The sequence below is a fragment of the Quercus robur genome, chromosome 3 (genome assembly GCF_932294415.1).
Source record: "Quercus robur chromosome 3, dhQueRobu3.1, whole genome shotgun sequence".
NCBI lineage: Eukaryota > Viridiplantae > Streptophyta > Magnoliopsida > Fagales > Fagaceae > Quercus > Quercus robur.
In genome coordinates, this window is record NC_065536.1 from 39,206,121 (window position 1) to 39,229,940 (window position 23,820).

Sequence of the window (23,820 nt, forward strand, 5' to 3'; positions counted from 1 at the left end):
TTAGTTTGAAGCCAAAACAAACACAGCCTTAGATTCAATTTTGCTCCTTGAAATCGCACTTGGAAATCGAGTGTCTCACACTCAAGTTCCATAGCAGAAACTAGCACAACAAAATCGAGTTCTCTGCACTCGATTTGTTAGATTGCTAAATAGTTTTAAAACCTTGTTATAAAATGGTTTGAAGGTAAAATCAAAGCGTACATGATTTTACGCTCAAAGTGGCTTATTTTTCAGTCAAAGCGTAAATAATTTTTCATTGACTGTATTTTCCGTAGCGGCCAAACACGCACAAATGAGTAAAATAATTTCCTGAAAGTGTTTCACACCGAAACAAACGCACCTAAGTCTAAGTGATTTGGTTATTTTGGAAAAAAATCCCCCAAAGTACCCAATTCCCAAGTGGGGCAAAAGCGGAAAACATTAAAATATATATAACGGCATATTTAGAAGAAGAAGAAGAGGGAAGAAGATCGGCTGATCAGCTCTTACACAGAAGAAGAAGAAGAAGAAGAAGAAGAGGAGATCGGCCAGAGAAAAAGAAGAAGAAGAGGTTAACGAACGCCTCTAGTCGCCGCTTGATCTGCCCACCCCACCTCCAACGCCAGCCGTTTCAGCCTCTAGCCTCCATCCCGTATCTCGATCTGCTTCAAGTATTTTTTTTTTCTCTCCTTCAACTTCAAAACCGAACATTGATTTTGATATGATTTTCCTCTCTCCACACTCCATAATGTTTGTGAATCTGTGGTTGTGATTGTGAATCTGTGGGAGTCTCTGTATTATTTGTTTTTGCAGTGAGAAGTGAGTTGTGGTTTTTGAATAAAGTTATAAGAGAGAGAGTATGCAGTGAATATATAGAATTTGACTGGTTGTTGGTAATAGGCAATAATACGGAACAAATGAAATGACAGACAGAAGTAAAAAAAGAAAAGGGTAAGGTTAGAAAAAGTAGTGCATTATAAGTTCATTGTAATAGGTTAATAGTGTGTTTGGGGCAGCAGGTGAGTGACAGTCTGACAGAGATAAAAGAGACAAAGTGAAAAACTAATATAATAAAAATGTCACACAAATTTGACAAAATAAAATTAGGACTTGTCTACATTGCTAATTCATAATTCTATAACTCGTATTTTTAAATTAGATAGTTTGTTAATACTATATGGATGTTTATTTGAAGTTTTTTGATTTTTCGCTTATCTTTGGCCCCCTAACTTGAAATCCTGTGTCCATCCCTAAGTGTCCGTGCTTTCTTGAATCATAATTGTTCAATTATAAATAAATAGTATAGGTTTTTGATCCGATTTTGTAGATATAGTGGTTGCTAAGGCTTTGTTGTAGAGTTGTTGTATTTACATGGAAGTTTTATTTTAGCTTAGCTGAACCAATATACTTTATATTTATTTTAGAGGTCTGATTTGTCTCTAAACTTATTATTATTATTATTTAATAATAGCATGCTAATAATAAAAGATGGTGAATTTGTTTGGAAAAAGAGCACTAAGAATGTATCTCCTTTTTCCAGAAGATGGGTCTTAAAAAACTGTTTGAAGGCAGTGACTCTGAAAATGATGATGTATCAAAGATCTCGAATATTGAGGTTGACGAGCAGTATGCCAAGAGGTATGAGCACAACAAGAAGCGTGTGGCCCTTGAGCGCCTCCATGAGCTCGAGAAGAAAGGCCTCATCCAATCCTCCGACTCTTCTGTCTCCGAATCAGATGATGATGATGATGACGATTTCATCAATTCCAGCAAGAGAGATAGAGAATTCTTTGACATGCTGATCAAGGTCAAGAAGCAAGACCCTATGATCATAAACGAAGACGTCAAGTTCTTCGAATCTGAAGAATCAGAATATGATGATGATAAGAATAATAATTATAAAAAAAAGAAGGCAATGTATTTGAAAGATGTGGTGGCAAAGCAATTGATAGAGGAGGGTCCAGAGTTTGAAGAAGAGGATGGTGAGATGGAGAAAAAGAAGAGTTATGAGGAGGAGCAAGAGGAGATAAGGAGAGACTTTTTGAAAGCAGCAGAGGCAGCAGAGAGAGAGGAAGTTGGAGAAGAGCAGTTATTGAGAATGAAGGAGAATGGTGATCAGGATGAGGAGGAAGAGGAGAGTGGCGAGTTTGTGAGGAAATTGGATGAGTATTTTGGAGGTGATGAGGAAGTGGAGGATGAGGGGAACAAGTTCTTGAAGGAGTTTTTTCGGAATAGGATGTGGATGGGTAAGGAAGGGAAGAGTAGGGAGGTCAGGGAGGAGGAGTTGGAGCACATTTCAGAGGACGAGAGGGAGATAGAGAGACAGGAGGAGTATGAGTATAGGTTTCAAGAGAATGTTGGGGATAGGGTGATGGGGCATTCAAGGAAGGTAGAGGGGTCAGTCAGGAAGAAGGCAAATCCAAGAAAGGACCAGAGGATGAGTAAGAAGGAGAGGATGGAGACAGCAAGGGTAGAAAGGGAGGAAGAGTTGAAACATTTGAAGAATTTAAAGAAGGAAGAGATGGATGAGAAGGTGAGGATGATAATGAGGACAGCAGGGATTAGGGAGGATGAGGTTGTGGCGTTGAGTAGGAAGGAGTTGGAGGAGGAGTTTGATCCGGAGGAGTATGATAGGATCATGGAGAAGGCGTTTGGGGAGGAGTATTATGCAAATGATGACATGGACCCAGAGTTTGGAAGTGGTGGGGATGACGATGAAGATGGGGGTGAGATTGAGAAGCCAAATTTTGAGGAGGATGATTTTCTTGGGCTTCCAAAAGGTTTGGATGAGTGTGGGTCTGGTGATGGGTTTTGGTCTATGAGGGAAAGGGTTTTGAAGAGTAAGGCAGAAAATGCTAATGAAAATGTCCAAGATGAAGAAGAAGAAGAAGAAGAGGAGGAGGAGGAGGCGGAGAAAGAGAAAGTTGAGGAAGGTAAGCGGAAGAGGAAGCGGATGCGTAAAAGCATTGCTCTTTTGGAGAAAGCTAAAGAGGCGATGATGGAGGAGTATTATAAGTTGGATTATGAGGATACAATTGGAGACTTAAAGACGAGGTTCAAGTATGCGAAAATAAAACCCAATAGATTTGGATTGAGTCCAGCAGAGTTGTTGTTGATGAATGAGAAGGAGTTAAATCAGTATGTTTCTTTGAAAAAAATTGTTCCTTATAGGGAGGAGTGGAAGTTAAATGAGCAAAAGAGATACCAACTAAAAATGAGGACTAAAGAACTTCTCCGAGGTGGGCAAGTGGATGACCAGAAGGTTGGTGAGAAGAAGAGGACAAAGGATAAAGCAGAAAAATCAACTTCATCGATGGGTACCATGGAAACTGGGAAAGTAAAATCTGTGAGATCGAATGGTGATATGAGCAATTCATCCAGGAAAGCTAAGAGAAAACGAAACCAAGCTGAAGTTAAACTATCGCTTTCAAGGCTTCTCGCATATGGAAAGATACCTTCTAAATCTAAAAGTAAAGTGAAGCACTGAACCTCAGCTGTGATTTAGGCAGTAGACAGGTAATTCTTTTTGGAGTATATAGTTTTTCAACATTGAGATGAAGCATATATTATTTCTTGTTGCTTGTTTCTTTGTGACTAATTTGCATTAATTGTCGCTGGAAACAATTAAATGAAATAAACACAGAAAAGAAAATCTTAATAGTATGATATGTTGAAACTTTTGTTTTTTGGTTTTTTTTTTAATGCCTTTTTAGTACTTGTTAATTCCTCTGTATAATTTCAGTAAGATTAATTTCTAAGATTCACAGCTTCTATGACCCATTTGATGTTATTACCGTGAGCCTTGATTTTTCGCATAGAGTACATCTTTTTGCTATTTGAGTTAGAGTTCATAGGTTTTGCATAGTGATGCAGTAAGTTATGAAAAAGTGAAGTAGTACTTGGAATCACACCCCCCCCCCCCCCCCCCCCCCCCCCTTTTTCTTTTCTCTGGGGTACTTTAAGCTTGACTAGCAGCTGTTCTATTTATGTTTTGTTTTTTTTTTTTTAATTAATAAACCTGTTAATTGTCTGCCCTTCTGGGTATACATGAAAGAGTTATTGGGGTATGATGAACTTATGCATCATATGGGTTTAAGTAGGAGTCTTTGGATACTGAATGTATTTGAGTGGCTTTACAGAGTTCAATTGATTTGAGACAATGCTTTTTCCTTACTTGTGGGTTATTCTTTTATCCCTATTCTCTATCCTTTTTCCTCCATTTGATCGCTGCAAACAAAAGTGTGAATTGGTTGACTGTATAGAGAAGATATTAGATTGGGTGTTATGGGATCTGGATCAGACTAACTATGCCCCTGGTTGGATTCAACATGATTTATAAATTGCACCATAGGAAGTACTTGATAAATGTTTGTGAGCCATGTAGGCTGCTGCTAAAATGCCCTATATTATGCCAATGAGCTCTAGGTCAAATGGCAGGTCCTTCACCTATAAAAATTAGTGGAGGGTTAGGTTGTGGGTTCAAAGACCACTACATGTATGTGTAGCTTACCAATTAAAAAGAAAAAGAATGTGGTAGGTTTGAGTGCAAAGACAAGTTCTGTGCTTTTGTTCTTTTTTTTTGCTTGAACTGATGCGATTTATTAATTTTTCATGTTTTGTTAGAGCTTTGTGGTCTTTTTTATAATCTTTACATGGTTATTACCATTTTTGTTTTTATACAATCAACCTGAGGTTCAAGGAATAAGGTATTTTTTTTTTTTTGATAATAAGGGATAAGGTACTGTTTCCTTGTTTTGTGAAAGATTTCTGTTTAACGATTTCATGAATATGTATAAAATGTTGGTACCATGGGGACTGGAAAGATGCATGGATGAAACCAATGTTTTAATACTGGTCATTCAACGAGCCTCAAAAGTGACTGGTTTAGAGGTCATGGGCTCAATTGAGGTTTGAATGTGATGTCATAAATATGTATTAAAAAAATTATATGTTAATAATAATCAACTTGTGTGTATTCGTGTGTGTTGTATAAGAAAAAGTTACTAGGATCAAGGTTAGTAATAAAATTTTTAATTAAAGATGAATTATTTTTACTTTTATTTTTTTGATAATTTTGTTGTTGGGGAAGGGTGGATTTAAAACTTGGAACAGTGCCAGAGTGACAGTTGAGTTACAAGGCTCTTGGTTAAAGTAAAGATAAATTATTGACGAGGAAAGTTAGTATGTTGATAATTTTGGTGTTTATAGTGTTTCAATTCAAAATTTTTATATATTTTTCAATCTTGACTTTGATTTTGAAAAGCTTTACATAGCATTGCATGCAAAGTCTTCTCTTTAGCTTGATGGAAAAGGCTCTGGAAAATTCCCCCACATTAGGGGTGAAGTCATGCTGCATGCAATCATTGTCCAATCCAGAAGTTGACCCAAGATGGTTAATGGGATATGACTAGATCAGAATTAGGATGGTTCTCAATTCAACCAGTTGGATTGGCCAGTCTGGTCCAGTTCTTGTTTAAATTTCATGTTCTTTAAATACTAATTATGAGCAAGTTTGGAAGCTTATGGGATCTTATAGGGCTACTAGAGACTATTCCAAAAAAACTTATAGGGATGTTAGAGTGATGGATAGCTATAAAAACATTTTATCTTATAATGAAGTTAAGAATATAGTCAAGGTCTTCTAATCCTAGCATTAATTGTCATGGGAATTTTTTATTTTGAATTCGTTCTAAGCTTGTGTTCTCTCTAATGAAGTTTGAGCTGGTTTAGGAATTCTTTTGGAAACATTTTTAGTAGGGCCTAATTCATATAAAGGAAGTAACAATTATAACCAAGAAATCTTGGGAATTTCTTTAATATAGGACTTCCATTTAAATGAATGTGAACTACTTTTATGTGCTCCTGAAAGAAAACCTTTCCATTGTATTTGTTTCTGGTTTTTTGTGTTTCTGTTCCCTTCCAAGTTTAAAATTTGATCTTCTTTGGTCTTTTTTCTCATATGTAATTTGATATAATGACCTCTTATTTGAGTTTTGACATTGATTGGTTCAAATCTGGGACCATATTCCCTTTCCCCCCCTCTTATTTATTCTTCTTTTAAAGTAATGTCACTGAAACAGTGAAAGTTGACTTAATTTTTATTTTCCTCCTTACTCAAAGCTTAATTTTACTTTAGATGGTAATCCTTGTGACATAATTTGTCACTGCCTTCTCCATGTTGGAGCATCATTTTCTCTTTATTTATTTTTTGATACGTATGGAACTTTTCTAAAAAGGAGCCCTTTGGACTCACCTCTAGCCAGTATAACCTACAGGCAATTGATCCCACCTGCCAGAACCAATTGTTGGGTAATCAAGGGGAGTTCACCCCTGACGGGCTAAGAAATTTATGATCATGCTTAGGAGCTCTCTTTATAAATTGTGGAGTTAATTTAAAGTTTCATGTTCTTTCCTTTTTTTTAAAGTAAAGTTTCAAGCTTTTTCTTTAAGTAAAGTGATCTTTTTGATTCCATAGAAGAAGGGCCAAGCTGCTCTAATTATTGTAATTTTTCAGTTTTATCTACCTCAAGATTTTATTGTGTGGCGTTCATATGCAATATTGGATTTAAATGAGTCCTATGTTGTTTTGAAGATCACATTGTAAGGAGTCTAGGTTTAAAAAATTTTAAATTTGAATTATTATTTCATAGGTTATGTTAATTTTGTAATGAGACAAAAAAGATGAAGTTTTGTGTGGGTTCCAATTAGTTCAACTTGTAAAATTTTTTGTTTTCTAATAAGAGATCAGAAGTTTGATTGTTGCCTACACCAAAAACCAATTGATGGCTTAGTTTGATGATGCATAGCAATCATCAGGAGCGGATGGACGCGACCTAAGGCTGTAAACGAACCAAGTTGTTCATGAACAACTCGGGCTCGATTCGATAAAAAGTTCGTTCATGTTCGTTTATTTATAAATAAGCCAAGCTTGAGCCTTAGTTTTAGGCTTGTTTGATAAACAAGTCGAGCCTAAGCAAAAAAAATTGTTCGTGAACAAGCTCATGAACAATAGGACTTAATACAAAACATGCCGAGCTTAGGCTTGTTTATAGTTTGATATATGTTACCAAATAAACTCATTATTATGACATTAAACATATCACTACCCATTAATTTTTCTTCTTTCCTCTAATTTTTTTAACATTGCCTCTAAACTGACCATGGAACACTTGACTTAAGTTACATTTTTTTTTTTAATTACTCAAGCTATAGTCAATGAATGATGAATGGACGAATTTAATTATGTAAAGTTGTAATTTGAACAATTTCTAATAACGGATGGAATTAGAAGCATGATAAAATGAGTATATTATTTTCTTTTTTGTTTACTTGATATTTGGTGATATAATTATTTGATAAAGCAGTTTTTTTGGATCTTAAGCTAAAAAGCTTGACTTGAGCTCGAGTTTGAGTTTGATATTAAGCTTGAGCTTGGCTTGACTAATTAATCAAGCCAAGTTAAGCCAAGCTCAAGCTTTTTGGCATTCTCATGAGCTCGAGTTCAAACATTGTTTTTAGGCTTGTCTCAAACTCGAGCCACGCTTGAGCATTTGATTTTTATTGAGGAGCCAAGCTTAAACATGCACTACTTGGAAAAACTTTGCTTGTTGACAGCCCTTTAGACGCCACAGGTTGAAACTCATTCGTATTCATTAAAAAAAAAAAAAAAAAGAGTTTTATAATGAGGGTCATATAATTTTCTGTAACCTCTGCAAAGCAAGCACTTTGATAATTAAATCTAGAACTTTTTAGAAGCTTTAAGGGATTGTTTGGTTAACTACAAAAGTGTTTTAAGAATTAATTCTCAAAATTATTTTTCTAGGTGTTTTCTAACCCCAAAAAACATGATGGAAACTGTTTGGCAATGTGTTTCTATCCCCCGCCTCCCCCCCCCCCCCCCCCCCCCCCCCCCCCCCCCCCCAACACACACACACACAAAAACCATCACAATTGGCAACACCCAACAGAATCAATGGCACTCAAAGTCAGTGATCATCTACCCAAACCCACGACCTTCATGACCACCCATCCACCCAACAATACACACCCATAGGCAAAAAGAAAAGAAAAAAAGGGAACCCTGCCAATTTTAATCACCAAACAAGATCTGAGTTCCACCTTAGGATTATTCCCTCTGCTTCTTCCAATGGTCACCCAAATCGCCCAACTATGGAAAAAAAAATCCATGGCACTGGGTCACAATCGATGTTGCTGCCTCTCCACAATAAAATGAAATATGAAAACACCCAAAAGATGTTTTGGCTTTTGTTATTTGTACACTGCAACTTGAGTAAGCATTATTAAGTTTTGTTTTGTGAAAACACCTGGTGATTGTGAAACAAGATTTTTTTTTTTACTGGGACCCATTACCTTTTGTTTTTTAAAACAGGAAACTTGTTTTTAAATTTGGCAACCAAACAGCCTCTTAAGCTTCTTAGTTCTAATTTCTTTAAGTCCAAATTAGTCTTTTATCGGGTTTTATTAGGTCTTTTAGTTTGCTAGTCAAGTTAGAGGGGGGCTTCTTATGTAGTAGGACAAGAAAAAGTGATATATTTGCTTCAACGTGGTTCAAAAATTCATTAATTTAATTTAATTTTTTCTAAGTGCACTGTTTATATATGCGGATATGCAGAACTTGATTTCTATATTCTTTTTTTTTTTTTTTTTTTTTTTTTTTAACTCCAAGCCATGTTCCCTTTTTTCTGGTAAAAGTTTAGTAACGGTTCCTTAGGTGTGGTACGTTAGATTCTCCAATTAAATTCATGCATGGTTATATTGACCAATAAAACAAAAATCATTTTATCTTTTTCGAGTACAATTAATTTTAATGCAGTTATGTGTTTGAATTTAATAAGAGAACTTAATATATGACACCTAAGGTACTGTACCTAAGTATTTTTACCCATTTTTTTTATACACTTTGGAACCCTAAAACCCCCAAGTTTTCTGACTTTAAATCCCAAACACAGTTGCTTTCCAGACACTTCTCATCCCGTTTCCCTTTAGAAAAACATATCCTTTTGCTTTCAAATTTGAAACCAAATAAATCCTCAACTATCCTATAAATCCTACGACTTTTCTCTCACTATATATACTAAAGAGTTTCCTATCCTGAAGCCCACCACAAGTTCACCTAGACGGATTACCCTAATTTCCCCCAGTCATCTTTTGGGAGCAACACAATAGATGGAATTAATTATGATGGTTTCTTTTTATAGTTAACTATAACTTGTGCACCTATACTGGAATGAACTTGTGACTTGACTGTCCTTTTTACTTAAAAGAGGAGGAGATGTCATTTAGAATTAATTATGATGGTTTCTTTTTATAGTTAACTCTAACTTGTGCACCTATACTGATCAGTGGTGGCTTTAGGACTTTTTTTTCTAAGGGGTCATTAAGAAAATTAAATTAAACAAATTTAATAAAAAAAAAGAACTTGAATATATTGAGTTATCGAAATAAAAAAACACACACACACAAATACATGAAGCTTTACAATTTCTTTTTATGAGTTTTTATATTTTGAAATCGTCTTATAATAATTTATTATTAGTTGTTATTATCTATAGTCAATGTAAGTATGACCATTTTATTTTGTTAAGTTTGTATAATATATATTTTTTTACACACTTGTGGTTATATATTTATCATTGTTTTTATAAAAAATATTTTAAACTAAATGACAAAACTCAACCCCACTTGCATTGGATAATTATTAACCCACACAATCACACTCATCAATACATAAATAATACACTAAATTGTTGTTTGATTGTGGAATAAGCTGATATGTGATTAGGGCTTGCAAGATTTAGAATAGAGTGCACACAAATATTTTTAAGAGTAAATTAAATTAGTAAAGCAATATTTTATATATATAAATATATTTTTTTTCAAGTTAGGGGTTCATTTGAACCCCTTGAAGTGAATGTGCAGCCGCCGCTGTACTGGATTGAACTTGTGACTTGACTGTCCTTTTTACTTAAAAGAGGAGGAGATGTCATTTGTGGCCGAAGTAATTATGATTAATAGTGATTGGCTAAGCTTTAGGGTCCATTTGGTTGGGAGGATGGAAAATGGGGAGAGAATGGAAAAGTAGTTGGATAGAAAAGATTTAGTTTTTCCTCTGTGTTTGGTTGAGGGAGTGGAAAAGTGGAGAGATGAAAAACTTTTTTGTTTAGTTGAGTAGAAAAGTGGGAGAATAAAAAATGTAATTTGTATAAATTTACTCTCATGCCCCTAGTGCATAAAAACAATTTTTTTAGTTACTACAAACTAACACAACTAAAAAAGTTGTGTTTGATATGAAAGAAAGAAAGAAAAAGAGCTAACCAACATGTGCGCTATACCTAGGAAAAGTCAAAAAAAGAACAAAGGTAAAAAGGAAAGAAAGAGGCAGTAGCAGCAGTAAAATTTCCCCAAAAAAAAAAGCAGCAGCAACATTAATAGGGAGGGCAGATGGGTACTTTCACATCAAACCCACTCCCTCCCACTTTTCTCTCTAGTTTTCTCCCTAAATTGGGGAGATAACTTTTTCCTCTTAAATGGTGGGCCCATGGAGAAAACTACCCCCCCCCCTCCCCCTGCAAAAAAAAAAAAAAAAAAAAACCAAACACCCTCCTCTCCTCTCCCCTTTTTTTCTCCTCCTCTATCATTTTACCCCCAACCAAATAGACCCTTAGGGCATCTCATAGAGTGGAATTGCACTCACTTTATTTTCCTTCCTTTTGGGTTCAAGAGTTAGTTGGCTTTTTGTAAGGGTGAAATTTCGTGATGTTTTTAATTAGGATTTTACTAACATATGCCCTTAGGACATATGTGTACACCATTTTTGGAAATGTTTTATGGGAAAATGAAAATGTGACTTGACCTTTTGGACAGTTTTTTCAATTTCCCATAAAGAGTTTTCTAAAATGGATGATTAATGTATGGTATACATTAACCAGACCCCTGTAATTATAATCCAAGTGTTTTATTTGATAAGTTATACTCACACTTGATGGGTTTTGAACCCCACAACTTCATCATTCACCTAGGACTTATATAGGGAGGAGGTGCCAATTGTGTTAGAGCTCATTGGTATTATAATCCTAGGTTATATTATGGTCTTTTATACAAAACTCAGGCACACTGTTTGAAAACTGATGCATACAACTTTAATAATGTGGAGAAGATTTTCATGTGAGTCCCGAACTAGGCTCTTTTTCTAATATGAAAAGACAAACTGATCCAACACAAGGAAAGTTGGAAATGTCTAAGAATGAAAAGCTGAAAGTTTCTCTATGGTTGTTGGATTTATGGGAGTATATTTGTTTTTGTTTTTAGTATTTTTTCACTTTTTCTCAAGTGCAAACTTTATGCCCTATTTGAATGTATTATTGGCCTCTTCAAACTTATTACGCTGAAATATAGTCAACAGTTGGTTTGGTATGTTAAATATTCTGAAGAAACTAAATGCTCCTGACCTACTATTCTACTCTGTCCAAATAACTTATGAGGTTGACCATTCTCCTATCCCTTGCTACTCTCTCTCTCTTAAGTCACAATGGTTGATCTTATGCCATGTTTCCAAGCAAAAGATCTCATCTGTAGAGAGCAATGCTGCTTGGGAAACATTTTCCACAGTCTCTTACAGGCTTGCTCAAATAATTTCATTATCTGGTCAATCCTCTTCCTCTCCCTCTCCCTCTCTAGTTTTTTCATTGTTTATGAAAAGATGGGGAAATTAGGAAGGTTCAATGTTTGCTGTAATATATTTATAACTACAAAATAAAGAGAACGTTAGTGAATGGTTTAGCATGTGTATAGAGAAAAAAATCTAGGAAGTTAATCCGTGTGTAATGCCAGCTTACTTAGCTGAGAGTTGAGTACATGTCTTGATATAGGATTCTTCTTTAATGCCTTATCATTATTAGTTCAACTCACCCCTGTTTACCAGAAAACTAAAACAATAAAAGACCTTTTTTTTTTGTTATGTATTACCTTTACAGCGTACAATTATTTATATGAGCTAGTTTAAGGTTCCAAAAACAAAATAGTCGTAGGTTCCGAGTCAAATTAGGCTCGAGGTCATAAGCAGCTTGAATATGTTTATTTATTTACTAAATAAACAAGCTCAAGCTGGAAATTAAGTTTTGTTTAATAAATGAGCCAGCTTGAGCAAAGGCAAAGTTCAGCTCGTTTGGTCTTGCAAACAAAGTTTGCGAACTAATTCATGAATAAAAAGCTAATGAATATAAGTGTAAACAAAAAAGCTACAAGAGCCTTGACTCAATGGTGATGCTTGCTCTCCTTTATGAGGAGGCCAAGGTTCAAATCCATTCTCCCCTATTGTTGTAATTATCGAATTATAAAAAAGAAATTGTAAACAAGCCTGATATTGGGAATTACGTGTCTGCCCGGACACTCGCATGTACACACACAAGCACATAGGTCTATTTTCATGCCATTTTGAACTCTAGTTACATTGAACATGGTATTGTTAGCTTGAATGTTGTGAAAATGAGGCCCAAGATTGGTATACTTGTGTTGATAATTGGGTTTTAAATTGCAGGAGTTAGTGATTTAATATTTGTCACATGGAGGACGACATGAACAAACAACGAGAAGACTAGGGGAATAGGAATGAAGACATTCATTATTCTATAAAGGTTTTGTTTTTGTGTGATTTGAAGAAGAGAAGAAAGAGGAGGGGATGGGGGTGGGGGTGCATTATTGACAACTGCTGCAAGTTTCTTTATGGATAGACATGAGTTGCTGCTATCCGATAAATTTTGGAATCGACAGCAGATTGGAAGAACTAAAGAGAAATGTTGGTGTATTATAGCTGGTATTTTTTTGTTATTTATTATTTTCTTTTATCTTGTAAAACTGAAGGTTTTAATATATTAATCTTGGATTGGAAGAGACACGGTGTCGCTCATTTTTTCATTTATTTACATCTTTACAGACAGTATTTCTTTTTTTAATTAATTTATATTTGTAAATACGAATTTCACTGACATGGATTTATACTGGTCATGAATCATAACCATTTTAATACTAATAAGATTTCTCTAAAATAATAATAATAATAATAATAATAAGATGGTTGGAAAGGGAAAATATGTTCATAAAAAGTAAATGATAAGAAGGAAAGGGGAAAAAACTATAATAAAAATTTTGACTTAGAAAGAATATACTATATAGGCATGCGTAGTGCATGTCAAATGATGACTGTTTGTGAGAAATGGTGGACAGTCGCCCAAACAATGCTCCAACTTTGTTTATTTATTTTAAATTTTTGGGGGTAGGAAAAAAACAGCTGACACTGGATCTTTTTAAGTGGGAACACAAATATCTTTTTGTCAATATATTCAAATATCTTTTTTTTTTTTTTTTTTTTTTTTGAGGAGAGGAGGAGTTCTTTTGTCAATATAAATAATATCTTTTGTCAATCCTTCAATTGTATCTCAAAAATATCTCCCATTCCATCATCTCATGTTCTTAAATCAGAAATCTCTATATTATTATTTTATTATTATATTCTTCGAGGAAGAGGAAGAGGAGTAAAAAAAAAAAAAAAATGTCTACGGCATGCCTTCCTCTGTTCGCTCTCAGTACTCCTTCAATCGCAACAAAGAAATTAACCCAAAAAAAAATCAGTCCGTTCAATGCAACTGCTAGAAAGCTGTACGGAAATTCAATGACATGCAAAGCTGCTGCTGCTGCTTCCTCTTCAAGTTCAATCATGGACTTTGATCTCTATGATCTTCTTGGCGTAGATAGCTCTTCTCATCAGTCGCAGATAAAACTGGCGTATCGGACGCTGCAGAAGCGGTGCCACCCTGACATTGCTGGGCCAGCAGGACATGACATGGCTATCATACTCAATGAAGTTTACTCCATCCTCTCTGATCCTAACTTACGTTCAGCTTATGATAAGGTTTGTGTGGTAAATTATGTTCAGCTTTTATGATAAGGTTTGAACTTTTGTTTTTATCATTTTATCCAAACTAACAACAAATAATAATATCATTGATTATAATCTAGCATGAGATTATTAATTATAGCGATTCACTAAAATATGGCTCCTTTAGTTTGAAGACTTTTGTTTTGCTTTATTATTATTTTTATTTTTTATTTTTTTATTTGTTAATTCCAAATAAATTATTTTTAAAAATTACCATCCATAGTTTCTTTGTAATATATATCATTGAAAGGTTTACTTCATTAGCTTAATCTAGTTTTTTTATTATTTTTTTTAGAGTCAATTTAGTTTTGTTTAATATGACTATTTGTTATACTTGATTATATGCCAACAAGATCTGTCATTATGTGTAACCAACCATTTCGAAAGATTTTCAAGCCTATTAACATGGTGTTGATTTTGTTTTATTTGGTAAAAACGTGGGTTACTTTTAAGATGAAAGAGTTTCGGGATTTTTTTTTGCAAAATGACACCATTTTGCTAACAATTTCATTAGTTAGCAACGTTTCTAAATTATTTAGAAAACTAGCATCTCGACTCTTTTAGACTCGAGTTCATTGTAGCAACTCGACTTCTATGTGCTAGCAAAGCTGAACTCAAGTCTTAAAGGCTTGAGTTCCCTAAAGACATCAAATCCACGAAGAAGAAACAATAGAATCACAACAAAGAAGAAACAACAAAGACTCTGGGAAGATCAAACCCAAACAACCCACAAACCACGTAAATCAAACCCATGAACTATGAAGATCAAACCTACGAAAATAACAACGAAGAAGAAACAACAAAAGCTCTAGGAAGATCAAACCATGAAGATCAAACCCAAACAACAAAGATCAAACCCAAACAACAAAGATTGTTTCCGAACAATGAAGATCAAACCATGACGGCAAAGGCTCCAGTGGCAGCAGCGAAGGCTCCAGTAGCGGCGGCGAAGGCTTCATTTTCTTCTCTAATCTGTGGGTTTGGTGATGTTCCTTTGCTTTCTTCTCTGGTCTTTGGGTTTGTTGAAGTTTTGTATGTTCCTTCATTTTCTTCTTTGGTCTTTGGGTTTTCTTCGGTTTGTTGAAGTTAGGGAAACGTTGAACTTGAGTCCATAAAACTCGATTTGCTATAGTGAACTTGAGTTTAAGAGACTTGAGATGTTAGTTTCCTAAATAGTTTGAAAACATTGTTAACTAACGAAATTGTTAGAAAAATGGTTATTTTGAAAAAAATCCCATATTTTCAAGTCAATTTAATTTACCGTAACTTTTGAGATGAAAGGTAGTTCACCATGGGTTAATACTTTTAACTTTCTTTTACGATTTATTCAATCTGTAAAAACTCTATAATCAAATATGGTGTCTAGAAATTTGGTTCTTAATAAAATATTACACAAACACGTGGACAATGGAATTAAAAATATGAAAAAGATACCCAAACATAGAATATTAAAGAAAAAAAAATGAAAAACAAAAATTACTATGAACGAAAAAATCATGTAAAAGATGCCTTGAGGCTTGAGGGCGAACGGTTTGTGAAAAAAATTAATAGAAACGGCAAAGAAAGGGAGAGAGGAGAGTAAAACAAAAAGAAGGTTGGCTATAATAAAGTCATGTAATTTGTTCTATGAGGATTGTAATTGTTAGGGTCATATTTTTTATGTAATTGACTAATCTTTTGACAAAACGCAATTTACTTGTAATTGGGTAGATCTAAGTTGGATTTAATGTATCAAGTAGTATGTTGTTCAAACATTTCAAGTGGTATTATTAAAGACATGAAGGTTGATCCAAAAAACAAGTGAAGAAAAGCTGTTTCATTAAATCTCAACACTAACTCGACAGATGCTGCTATCGAAGATTAATGGAAAAGCTCGACACAAGCTTGATTTACTGAGATCTACGATTTTAGAAATATCAAATCTGAATTTGGCCCATGATGACTTGAATGATTAGAGTTTCTCTTCTTACAACCCTAGTTATATATAAGGCTTATAAAGTATACATGGAAACAGAGACCTAGAACATATACACTCTATGAGAAGCTATTACATTTGTGCGCCTTAGGGTTTTGTAACCAAGTGCTTCATGATATTCATCGTTTATAAAGTGAAGAACTTTGCAGCCAACAACAATGAATCAAGTTGCTGGAGTTAGTCATGTATTGAGATTTGTGTAAACGAGTTAGTCACAGATTGGAGATTTGTGCAATAAAGGAAATAATTTTGCTACAAGATCAAGTTCAATTGGGTAAGCGAAGGTTCAACTGTAAGTTGGTATATTGGGATAGGCTAGGGTAGTGGTAAGATTCCTCTTACTTGTAACCGCGTCCCACTAAAATCTGTAATTATTTTTTCAAATTAAACTTCCAAAGTAATTTCAGATAAAATAGGTACTAACCAAACTTCCGTGACATTTTTTAAAACCTTGAGGTTAGTTAATGTAATTTACCATATAATTTTCAAATTGATATGGTAGGTTATTGGTTCAAAAACATAGTACAAACTTTAAGTTTTGTTCGTTTCATTTTCGTCTCTATATTTTCAAAATTTTCTCAATTTTGTCCATCTTTTATTTTGTTTTCAAATTTCCCCCTTTTTCATCTCCATCAAACATGGTTGTTACGACACATAAAACAACATATTTATAATTTTGTTGAGTTTTAAAAATCTAAAAAAATAATGCCAAACAAATTACTTCCAAGTCATTGGATAGTGTGTCCATTTAAGCCAGTTAAATATTTTTATTGTAATTGAGTGATATGTAAGCATTTGTTAATTACAATAGTAATTTCAATGAATCAGATAATGACAAGGATAACAATAAAATGTGTAAAGACTGAATTCACACATTTAATTTTTTTTTGAGAATCAAAATAAATTTGACCTGAAAAGGTACATTAGTAATTTATGTGAGTTAGATGATGGCATGGCAAGAATAACAATAGGATGTATCCAAAAAATTAGTTTAAATTTAGACAATTAATTTTTGATGAAAACACCAATTCGGTCCCTCCAATTTAGGGTCATAGTCAATTTGGTCTCTATATTTTGGTAGCAGTCAATTTGGTTCTTATTATTTTCAACTTGCAGTCAATTTGATCCCTTCTGTTAGTTCACTAACGAAAAATGTTTATGTGGCTAATAGTATGCATAGTTGGCACACTTCATGCCTACATGGCTTATAAAATATTATTAAAAAAATAACATGTAAGTGATTGAATTGAAAAAAAAATCAAAAATGAATTTTTTTTTTCTAAATTAAAAAGATAGAAAAACAAAACTGAAGGATCATTTTCAGATTTTCTTGTACTTTCTTGTCAACCAAACACAGAACTCAAACCCAAATTTGAACAAACAGAAAACCCAAAGGTCTTGTCTTCCTCCTTTCACCATATATTTCTCTTTCTTTATCTCACTAATCTCTCTTCCTCACTTGCAAACCCAAAGCTCTCACTCTATAATCCATAATTGAACCCTCTAATGCTTCAGCACAAATCGGCCTCCATAGCCAAAGTCCTTACTCACTCTCTTCCCTTCTTTGTTTCTCACCCTCTCAATCTCTATCTCTACATGGTCTGGAGCTCACCAAGCAAGTCAAAGATTTGAACCCAATAGCGGTGGGATGTCTGTTTTAGAATATATAGCTATTACAAAGGGTTTGAGAGAGTTACGTTGGAGGGAAGCCATCTGTGCTTATGCCTAACAAAGAAGAAGACAAACTTTCTTTCCCTAGGTAAAGACGAACCTAGTTGGTGTTGGAATAATACATGTTTGTATTGCATACAAGACATACGCAGTGGAAAAATGACAAATTTACTTCATTCGCAATTGATAACATGTACTATGTAAATTTCAAAATATAAGAACAAAAGAGTGTACCTTGAAGCGGTGAAATTCAAAACCAAAGATTAGAAGTACTTGAGAACACTTTAATCTTCACTCCGATTCCACTTGTGCCTAACCAAGAAGTGTGGTCTCTCAATCAGTTTATATGTGTGTGCTTAAGGGAGAATCAGAGAGTGTCCTACACTTATATACAAACCATTTCATTCAATCACAAAATTCTGTATGTTTCTCTCCTTATAACTGATTATCTAATTGGGCTAGTCTTTTGAGCCATTCCAATTTGGGTTTTAGTATATGGCTTGGAGTGGGACCAAAAAGGGAATAAATAAGACACTAGCTCCAATGAGCCTTAGGCTTTTCTGTCAACTCTTGACAAATTCAAAGTTACTATTAATTATATTTAATACCACTATATAAATATAATTACACTCTAGGCCTTATTAATAAATTATATCTCAAGACTTTATTATACATGCAACCCCTTCATATAATATTCGTAGTAATACAAAGTCATGAATATAGACTGTCACTTTGAAGATTATTACATCTTAATCCTTGAGTACCCGGTTTAATCCTTTAAGTTATTCATCATATATTTATGAAATCCAATTTCATAAATATATACTTTAGTAACTCCTTACTAAATTAGTTAGGCCTAATATTCTGAATAACCAAACCCATTAAACTTATCTCAAGAGAATATTTTACATCTCTGTTAAGAGATTATGAATTCCATCTTGAGAATATATGTTCCATTAATGCTAAATGTGGCTGCTCAACATACTGATGTTTTGATCATGACTTTAGATTTCACTCTTGATATATCAAAGTAACCTACACTTCATAATCAGATCCATTATTCTCTCAGGATTAAGAGTTCATGTAGATATAAGTTGTGAGATTTATTATTAATTTGACAGTTGTTAAGAGAATAATAAATCTCATAGCGGTCTAGTTTAATATGTCTTAACTCTTAAAACATATCAACATATCAACTAGAAGTTTCTGCTTCCATGATCAAGACAAATCATCTTAGTGGATATATTATAGTCTTTACAGATGAAATGCCCAATTTCATCATTGACTACAAACTAAAATTCTGAGTTTACAAAGAAGTTGTGATTTATATCTTCTGTGACTAAATCACATACTATGCATCTCATGGGCTATATGATAATGTCCAAATATTCATATTACCATTATTTTAGATAATAATAAAACAACTTTATTCATCACAATATTAAGTCATATATAATGTCATACATAGCATCATACAATATGATTTAAGGTCACTAATCCTAACAATTGGATAGATATGGCTTTGTTCAAAATTGCTTTTGTTTTTGGTAAATTTGATTTGGTTGCTGGTTGATTTTTCGTGTCTGAGATTTATAAATTTAATTTGTTTTAGTGTTAAAGTTGATTGGTTGTGTATTTGTTTGAGCAAAACATACGAGAGTGATTGTTAATTGTTGAGTTTGTTCAGATCAAGTCTAAATCTCAGTTTGAGTTTTTTGTTTTTGTGTTTGGTTAGCAAGAAATTGTAAGAAAATTTGGGATTGATCTTTCATTTTTGTTTTTCTATCTTTTAAATACATAAATAATTTTTTGTTTTGTTTTTAATTTTAATGCTTGTGTGGAATTTTTTAATGTTTATTAAAAAATATTAACAATATTTTATAAGCCACGTAGGTGTGAAGTGTACCAACTATGCACACTGTTAGCCATATAAGCATTTTCCATTAGTGAGTTGACGATAAAAACCAAATTGACTATAAGTTAAAAATAATAGGGAACAAATTGACTGTTATCAAAATGTAAGGACTAAATTGACTGTGACCTCAGAATGTAGGGACCAAAATAGAGTTTTTGCCTTAATTTTTCTAGAATCAAAATGAAATTATCCTTAAATGGTGAGAACCAAAATCCAAAATATGCTTTTGTTATATATTTAGTTTGGTTACACATGAGCTTCGCTTAAAAAAAAAAAAAAAAAAAAAATCTAATGCATCTATAAAATCAATTTTACCTTTGACCCAAAAGTTTGGTGGTCAAGGCGTTTGTCTTTTTTATTTTTGGCTCATAAATTTGTCATTGCTTCAAAATATTCAAGGATCTTGACAAACCATAGAGCTCGTCTACTTTTTGTATCAATGTTAATAAAAAATAAAAATAGTTTAAAATTGAATTAGTTCTATTATAGGTTAAGTTTGTCAAGACTTAAGGTTTTTTTTTTTTTTTTAGAAACAAACACACACATACAAGGGAGAGGGAAATGAGGATTTAATACAAAGGTACACCATAACTCCATTCAAAAGACATGGTTTATCAAGACTTAAGTTAAAACCAAATTTGGTGGAAAATTTACACGAAAAAAAAAAATCAGTTTTAAATTTTTTTTGGGGTATGGATATGTATGTGAAAACACCAATTTTTATTCTTGGAATGGAAGATGCACTAGAAAGAATCAAATTTAAACCTATTTTTTATGAGAATATATAGTCAAATTTAAAACAATTATTGTGAACCATAACTTTTCCCAAACTATAAGGGTAAAAACTAGATACAATAAATTAGGTGCAATACATTAAGATTTGCAATTGAATTCAAACATTTGGCTATATTGGGAATGATGTAATATTTTCTAAGAATAATTAAATTTAAAATAACTAAGTGTTATTTAATTGAGGACTGTAATATATTGTACATAAAGTACTGTATCTAATTTTTATATAAAGACTTTATATATATATATATATATATTTTATATATATATAACATACCAAGTACCCTCCTTTTGAAGTGTTGAAAATGAAAATAGCTTGGCAAAAGACTGATCAGAGTTGTTTTTGGAGAGAGAGAGAGAGAGAGAAATTGAACCTTGTAATCTTCTCTATGTTCCAATTCTCCATCTATGAGAAACAACATTGACTTTTAGAAACGGCAAGTCGAAGTAATTTTGGAAGATACCAGGTTGAAGCACAAATGGTGGCTGGAGTCCTAGACATTTCCCTATTTCTGTTCAAAACATAGACCAAAAGCACCAAAAGTTCAAATGTAACAATCTTGGAAACTATAAACAGTGTGTAATTTCTCATTCATGTTGAAACTTTCAGTAACTCTTAAAGCATGTATATCTAGTCTAAATGTCTACAATAGTGTGAATGCTTAGGTAATTATATGATTAAGAATTCCTTTTGACTTTGAAAAGGAATGGTGCAGGAGCAAGCCAAAATTGCAGAACTTAGAGGTTACACAGGCAAACCTATATACTCAGCATGGTTTGGATCAGAAAACGAACAAAGAGCAGTATTTGTTGATGAAGTCAAGTGCGTAGGCTGCTTGAAATGTGCCTTATTTGCTGAAAAGACATTTGCTATTGAATCGGCTTATGGAAGAGCCAGGGTTGTTGCACAGTGGGCTGATTCTGAACACAAGATCCAAGAGGCCATAGGAGCATGTCCAGTTGATTGCATCTCGTGAGTATATATTTTACGCCAGCTACCTAGCTCATTTGCTCAAGTGTTATGATCTTTAACTTATACTTGAGCCTTGAGGAGTATCTATTTTCATTCATTATATTGATAATTAATGATATCATGGCTAAATAATAATCTCCACCAACTTAATTAATTAATAATGATTTTTAGAGTGAGATCAGAAGTAATTAATACATGATGAAGAAGTATATGTTGTAATTAATAGTGATTGATGAATATTAGTACATATTAAGATTATAGTTAGAAAAGAAAGGAATTCGAATATTTTTTTTTTTTTTTTTGACATAAGGAATTCGAATTTCTTTATTGTGTACTTCTATATTTTGAATAATATTAATATCTTAAAAAAAAAAATAATAATAATGGCTAATATATATAGGATTGTGGAGAGGTCAAACCTAGCAGCTCTAGAATTCTTAATGTCGAAGCAACCACGCGGCAATGTAAGAGTGGGCATGGGTAATGCAGCAGGAGCGCGAGTCTCAAATATCTTTGTAGATGTCAAAAAATTCCAGACCAGATTTGAGGATGCAATGGAAAAAGCTTCTGCACGACACCCCAAGGTTAGTTTCCTTTCCACGTACTAATTAATTATTAATGGGCAACGGCTACAGGCCATTTCTATCTCCCAGAATCTAACAAGGAAATTTATTTACAAACTAAAATTATGGCATATATATATGCTAGCTACTAGGTCCATATATAAATATAATTTTACTATTCAATCAATTAATATGCTTTTCTGTGTGTCCTTCAGGAAACAGACCTCCAAAGAGAAGCTAGAATGTCAGCAATTCAAGCAATTAGATCAATCTCAAATTGGTTATACTGGCAATCACCTATTGCAGGAGGAGGAGGAGGAGGATCCACACCTGTGTCGTCACAAAATAATCTGACATACGTTTCACATAATAAATCTAGTGAGCCAAGCATGGACAAGCTTCGAGAAGCAGTAGCTGCCAGAAAGCGAGCAGGAGGAACGATTTGTCGAATCTCATCGAACTATTTATATCACGAGGATTATTGGATTCCATCAATCCATGCTCTTCCAGCTTCAACTCAAGTCGTCAGCTATAATGCCCCAACTACCCAAAAATCCTCTTCACCTACTAAAGAATACAAGGATAAAAACTATGGAGTAAATGATGACAATCAGAAGAAACCCGTAATATGGGGAGTACTTCCAATGATAACAGCAACAATTGCTTCAGTTATAGTTTGGTTACAAGTTGGAGAAGGGACTGTTGGTGGATTAAAACAACATATAGGTGGCTCTTTGGCTTTGGACATCGTTAACAGCTCTTGGTCACAGGTTATGTTAGCAGGGATTACTTGGTACATCATTGGGATTGTAATAATTGAACTTGTGGAAGTCATTCAAAGTAGACGAAGGTTATAGGGAAAGAACTCAAACGATTTAGAAGGTAAACGTAAATCCATTTGTATACAAAAGAACTTAATTAAACTATATGATATCTACGTACTGAAAATTATTTGGAGATCAGTTCTCACATAGTATTCAACAAGCCATGACACTAATTCAATCAATGTTCCATCTAAACAATCCTCTCATTTTTTTTTTTGATGAGAAAAGGAACAACCTATGCTAGTCAATAATAGAAACAAAGGAAAGATTTGCATTTGCTATACACCAGTATGTATTTTTGTCTCTCAATTAATTTCTAGGCAGTCAATATTCATGAATCTTTTAGAAAAATGATATAAAATTCTAAATGAAGTTGATAAAATTTCCACCATTGTGGGTGAGGGTGGTTGAATAAAAGGTAAAGTAAAATTACTCCCCTAGTTAATTATCTTTTTTATTTTATTTTATTTTATTTTTATTGTGTGTGTAAAATTTTTCACTTCTTACAAAATTGATAGAGGTCATGATTCTTTGTGAAAATTTAGTTTTCACAAATATAAAAAATGTATAGTATTGTATCATTTAAAGTTAAATATCATCGAATATTTGGTGAAATAAGATCTTAAATACGTAATACCATGCATGTATACATTTAATTTGTTAAAGTTTTTTATTATATTATATTTTTTAAATTTTATGAAAACGATAGCAGTTTTAAAGATTAAATTTTATCAGAATGAGAATAAAAAAAAAAAAAAAAAATTATGAGAATGTAAGGATGGTAAAAGAAAAAGAAATGGAGGACAGTCTGCCACCCATATTCCAACAGAATCTCTCAAGAGAGCCTCTTTGGCTAGTACATGAGAAGCATGGTTAGAGCATTTGCAGTAGTGTAGCTATATTGCTATATTTTAGCTCCTCAAACACCAAAATGATGCTCCAACAGTGGAGCTAAATCTATTTTTTTTTAGCTCCATTGCTATAGTGCACATCTATCCATAGATGTGCACTGTAGCTTAGAGCTAAAAGAAAAAAAAAAAATTTATTCCTTGCCCCCTATTAAAATATTACCTCTCTCTCAACTCTGATCATCTCTCAACTCTCACCTCTCTCTCTCTCTCTCTCTCTCTCTCTCAACTCTCTCAACTCTCTCTCAACTTCCTTTCATCGCTGC

At 33.4% G+C, this 23,820-nt stretch overlaps 2 protein-coding genes across 3 annotated transcripts; both read left to right on the forward strand.

The window, feature by feature from the left end:
• Positions 1 to 422: 422 nt before the first annotated feature.
• On the forward strand, positions 423 to 12,888 carry LOC126717982 (uncharacterized). 2 transcript variants are annotated; one of them, XM_050419999.1, is made up of 3 exons: positions 423 to 650; positions 1,523 to 3,495; positions 12,536 to 12,888. In XM_050419999.1, exon 2 carries the CDS (start codon positions 1,523 to 1,525, stop codon positions 3,464 to 3,466), a length of 1,944 nt encoding a protein of 647 aa, XP_050275956.1. In that variant the 5' UTR covers positions 423 to 650; the 3' UTR covers positions 3,467 to 3,495; positions 12,536 to 12,888. The 2 variants fall into 2 exon arrangements, with proteins under 2 accessions (XP_050275956.1, XP_050275954.1); XM_050419997.1 differs by having other exon boundaries at positions 426 to 650; positions 1,520 to 3,495.
• Positions 12,889 to 13,431: 543 nt separating this feature from the next.
• LOC126717983 (chaperone protein dnaJ C76, chloroplastic-like) lies at positions 13,432 to 22,779 on the forward strand. Its single transcript, XM_050420000.1, has 4 exons — positions 13,432 to 13,906; positions 21,003 to 21,259; positions 21,660 to 21,843; positions 22,038 to 22,779. Exons 1-4 carry the CDS (start codon positions 13,547 to 13,549, stop codon positions 22,677 to 22,679), a joined length of 1,443 nt encoding a protein of 480 aa, XP_050275957.1. The 5' UTR covers positions 13,432 to 13,546; the 3' UTR covers positions 22,680 to 22,779.
• The last annotated feature ends 1,041 nt before the right edge of the window (positions 22,780 to 23,820 follow it).

What these genes read in the sequence shown, in the direction of transcription:
- LOC126717983 (XM_050420000.1), top strand. Translation starts at nt 13,547, where the DNA reads ATGTCTACGGCATGCCTTCCTCTGTTCGCTCTCAGTACTCCTTCAATC. An exon ending in TACGTTCAGCTTATGATAAG is followed by an intron (nt 13,907 to 21,002) that starts GTTTGTGTGGTA and finishes GGAATGGTGCAG; the next exon opens with GAGCAAGCCAAAATTGCAGA. An exon ending in CTTCTGCACGACACCCCAAG is followed by an intron (nt 21,844 to 22,037) that starts GTTAGTTTCCTT and finishes TGTGTCCTTCAG; the next exon opens with GAAACAGACCTCCAAAGAGA.
- LOC126717982 (XM_050419999.1), top strand. Translation starts at nt 1,523, where the DNA reads ATGGGTCTTAAAAAACTGTTTGAAGGCAGTGACTCTGAAAATGATGAT.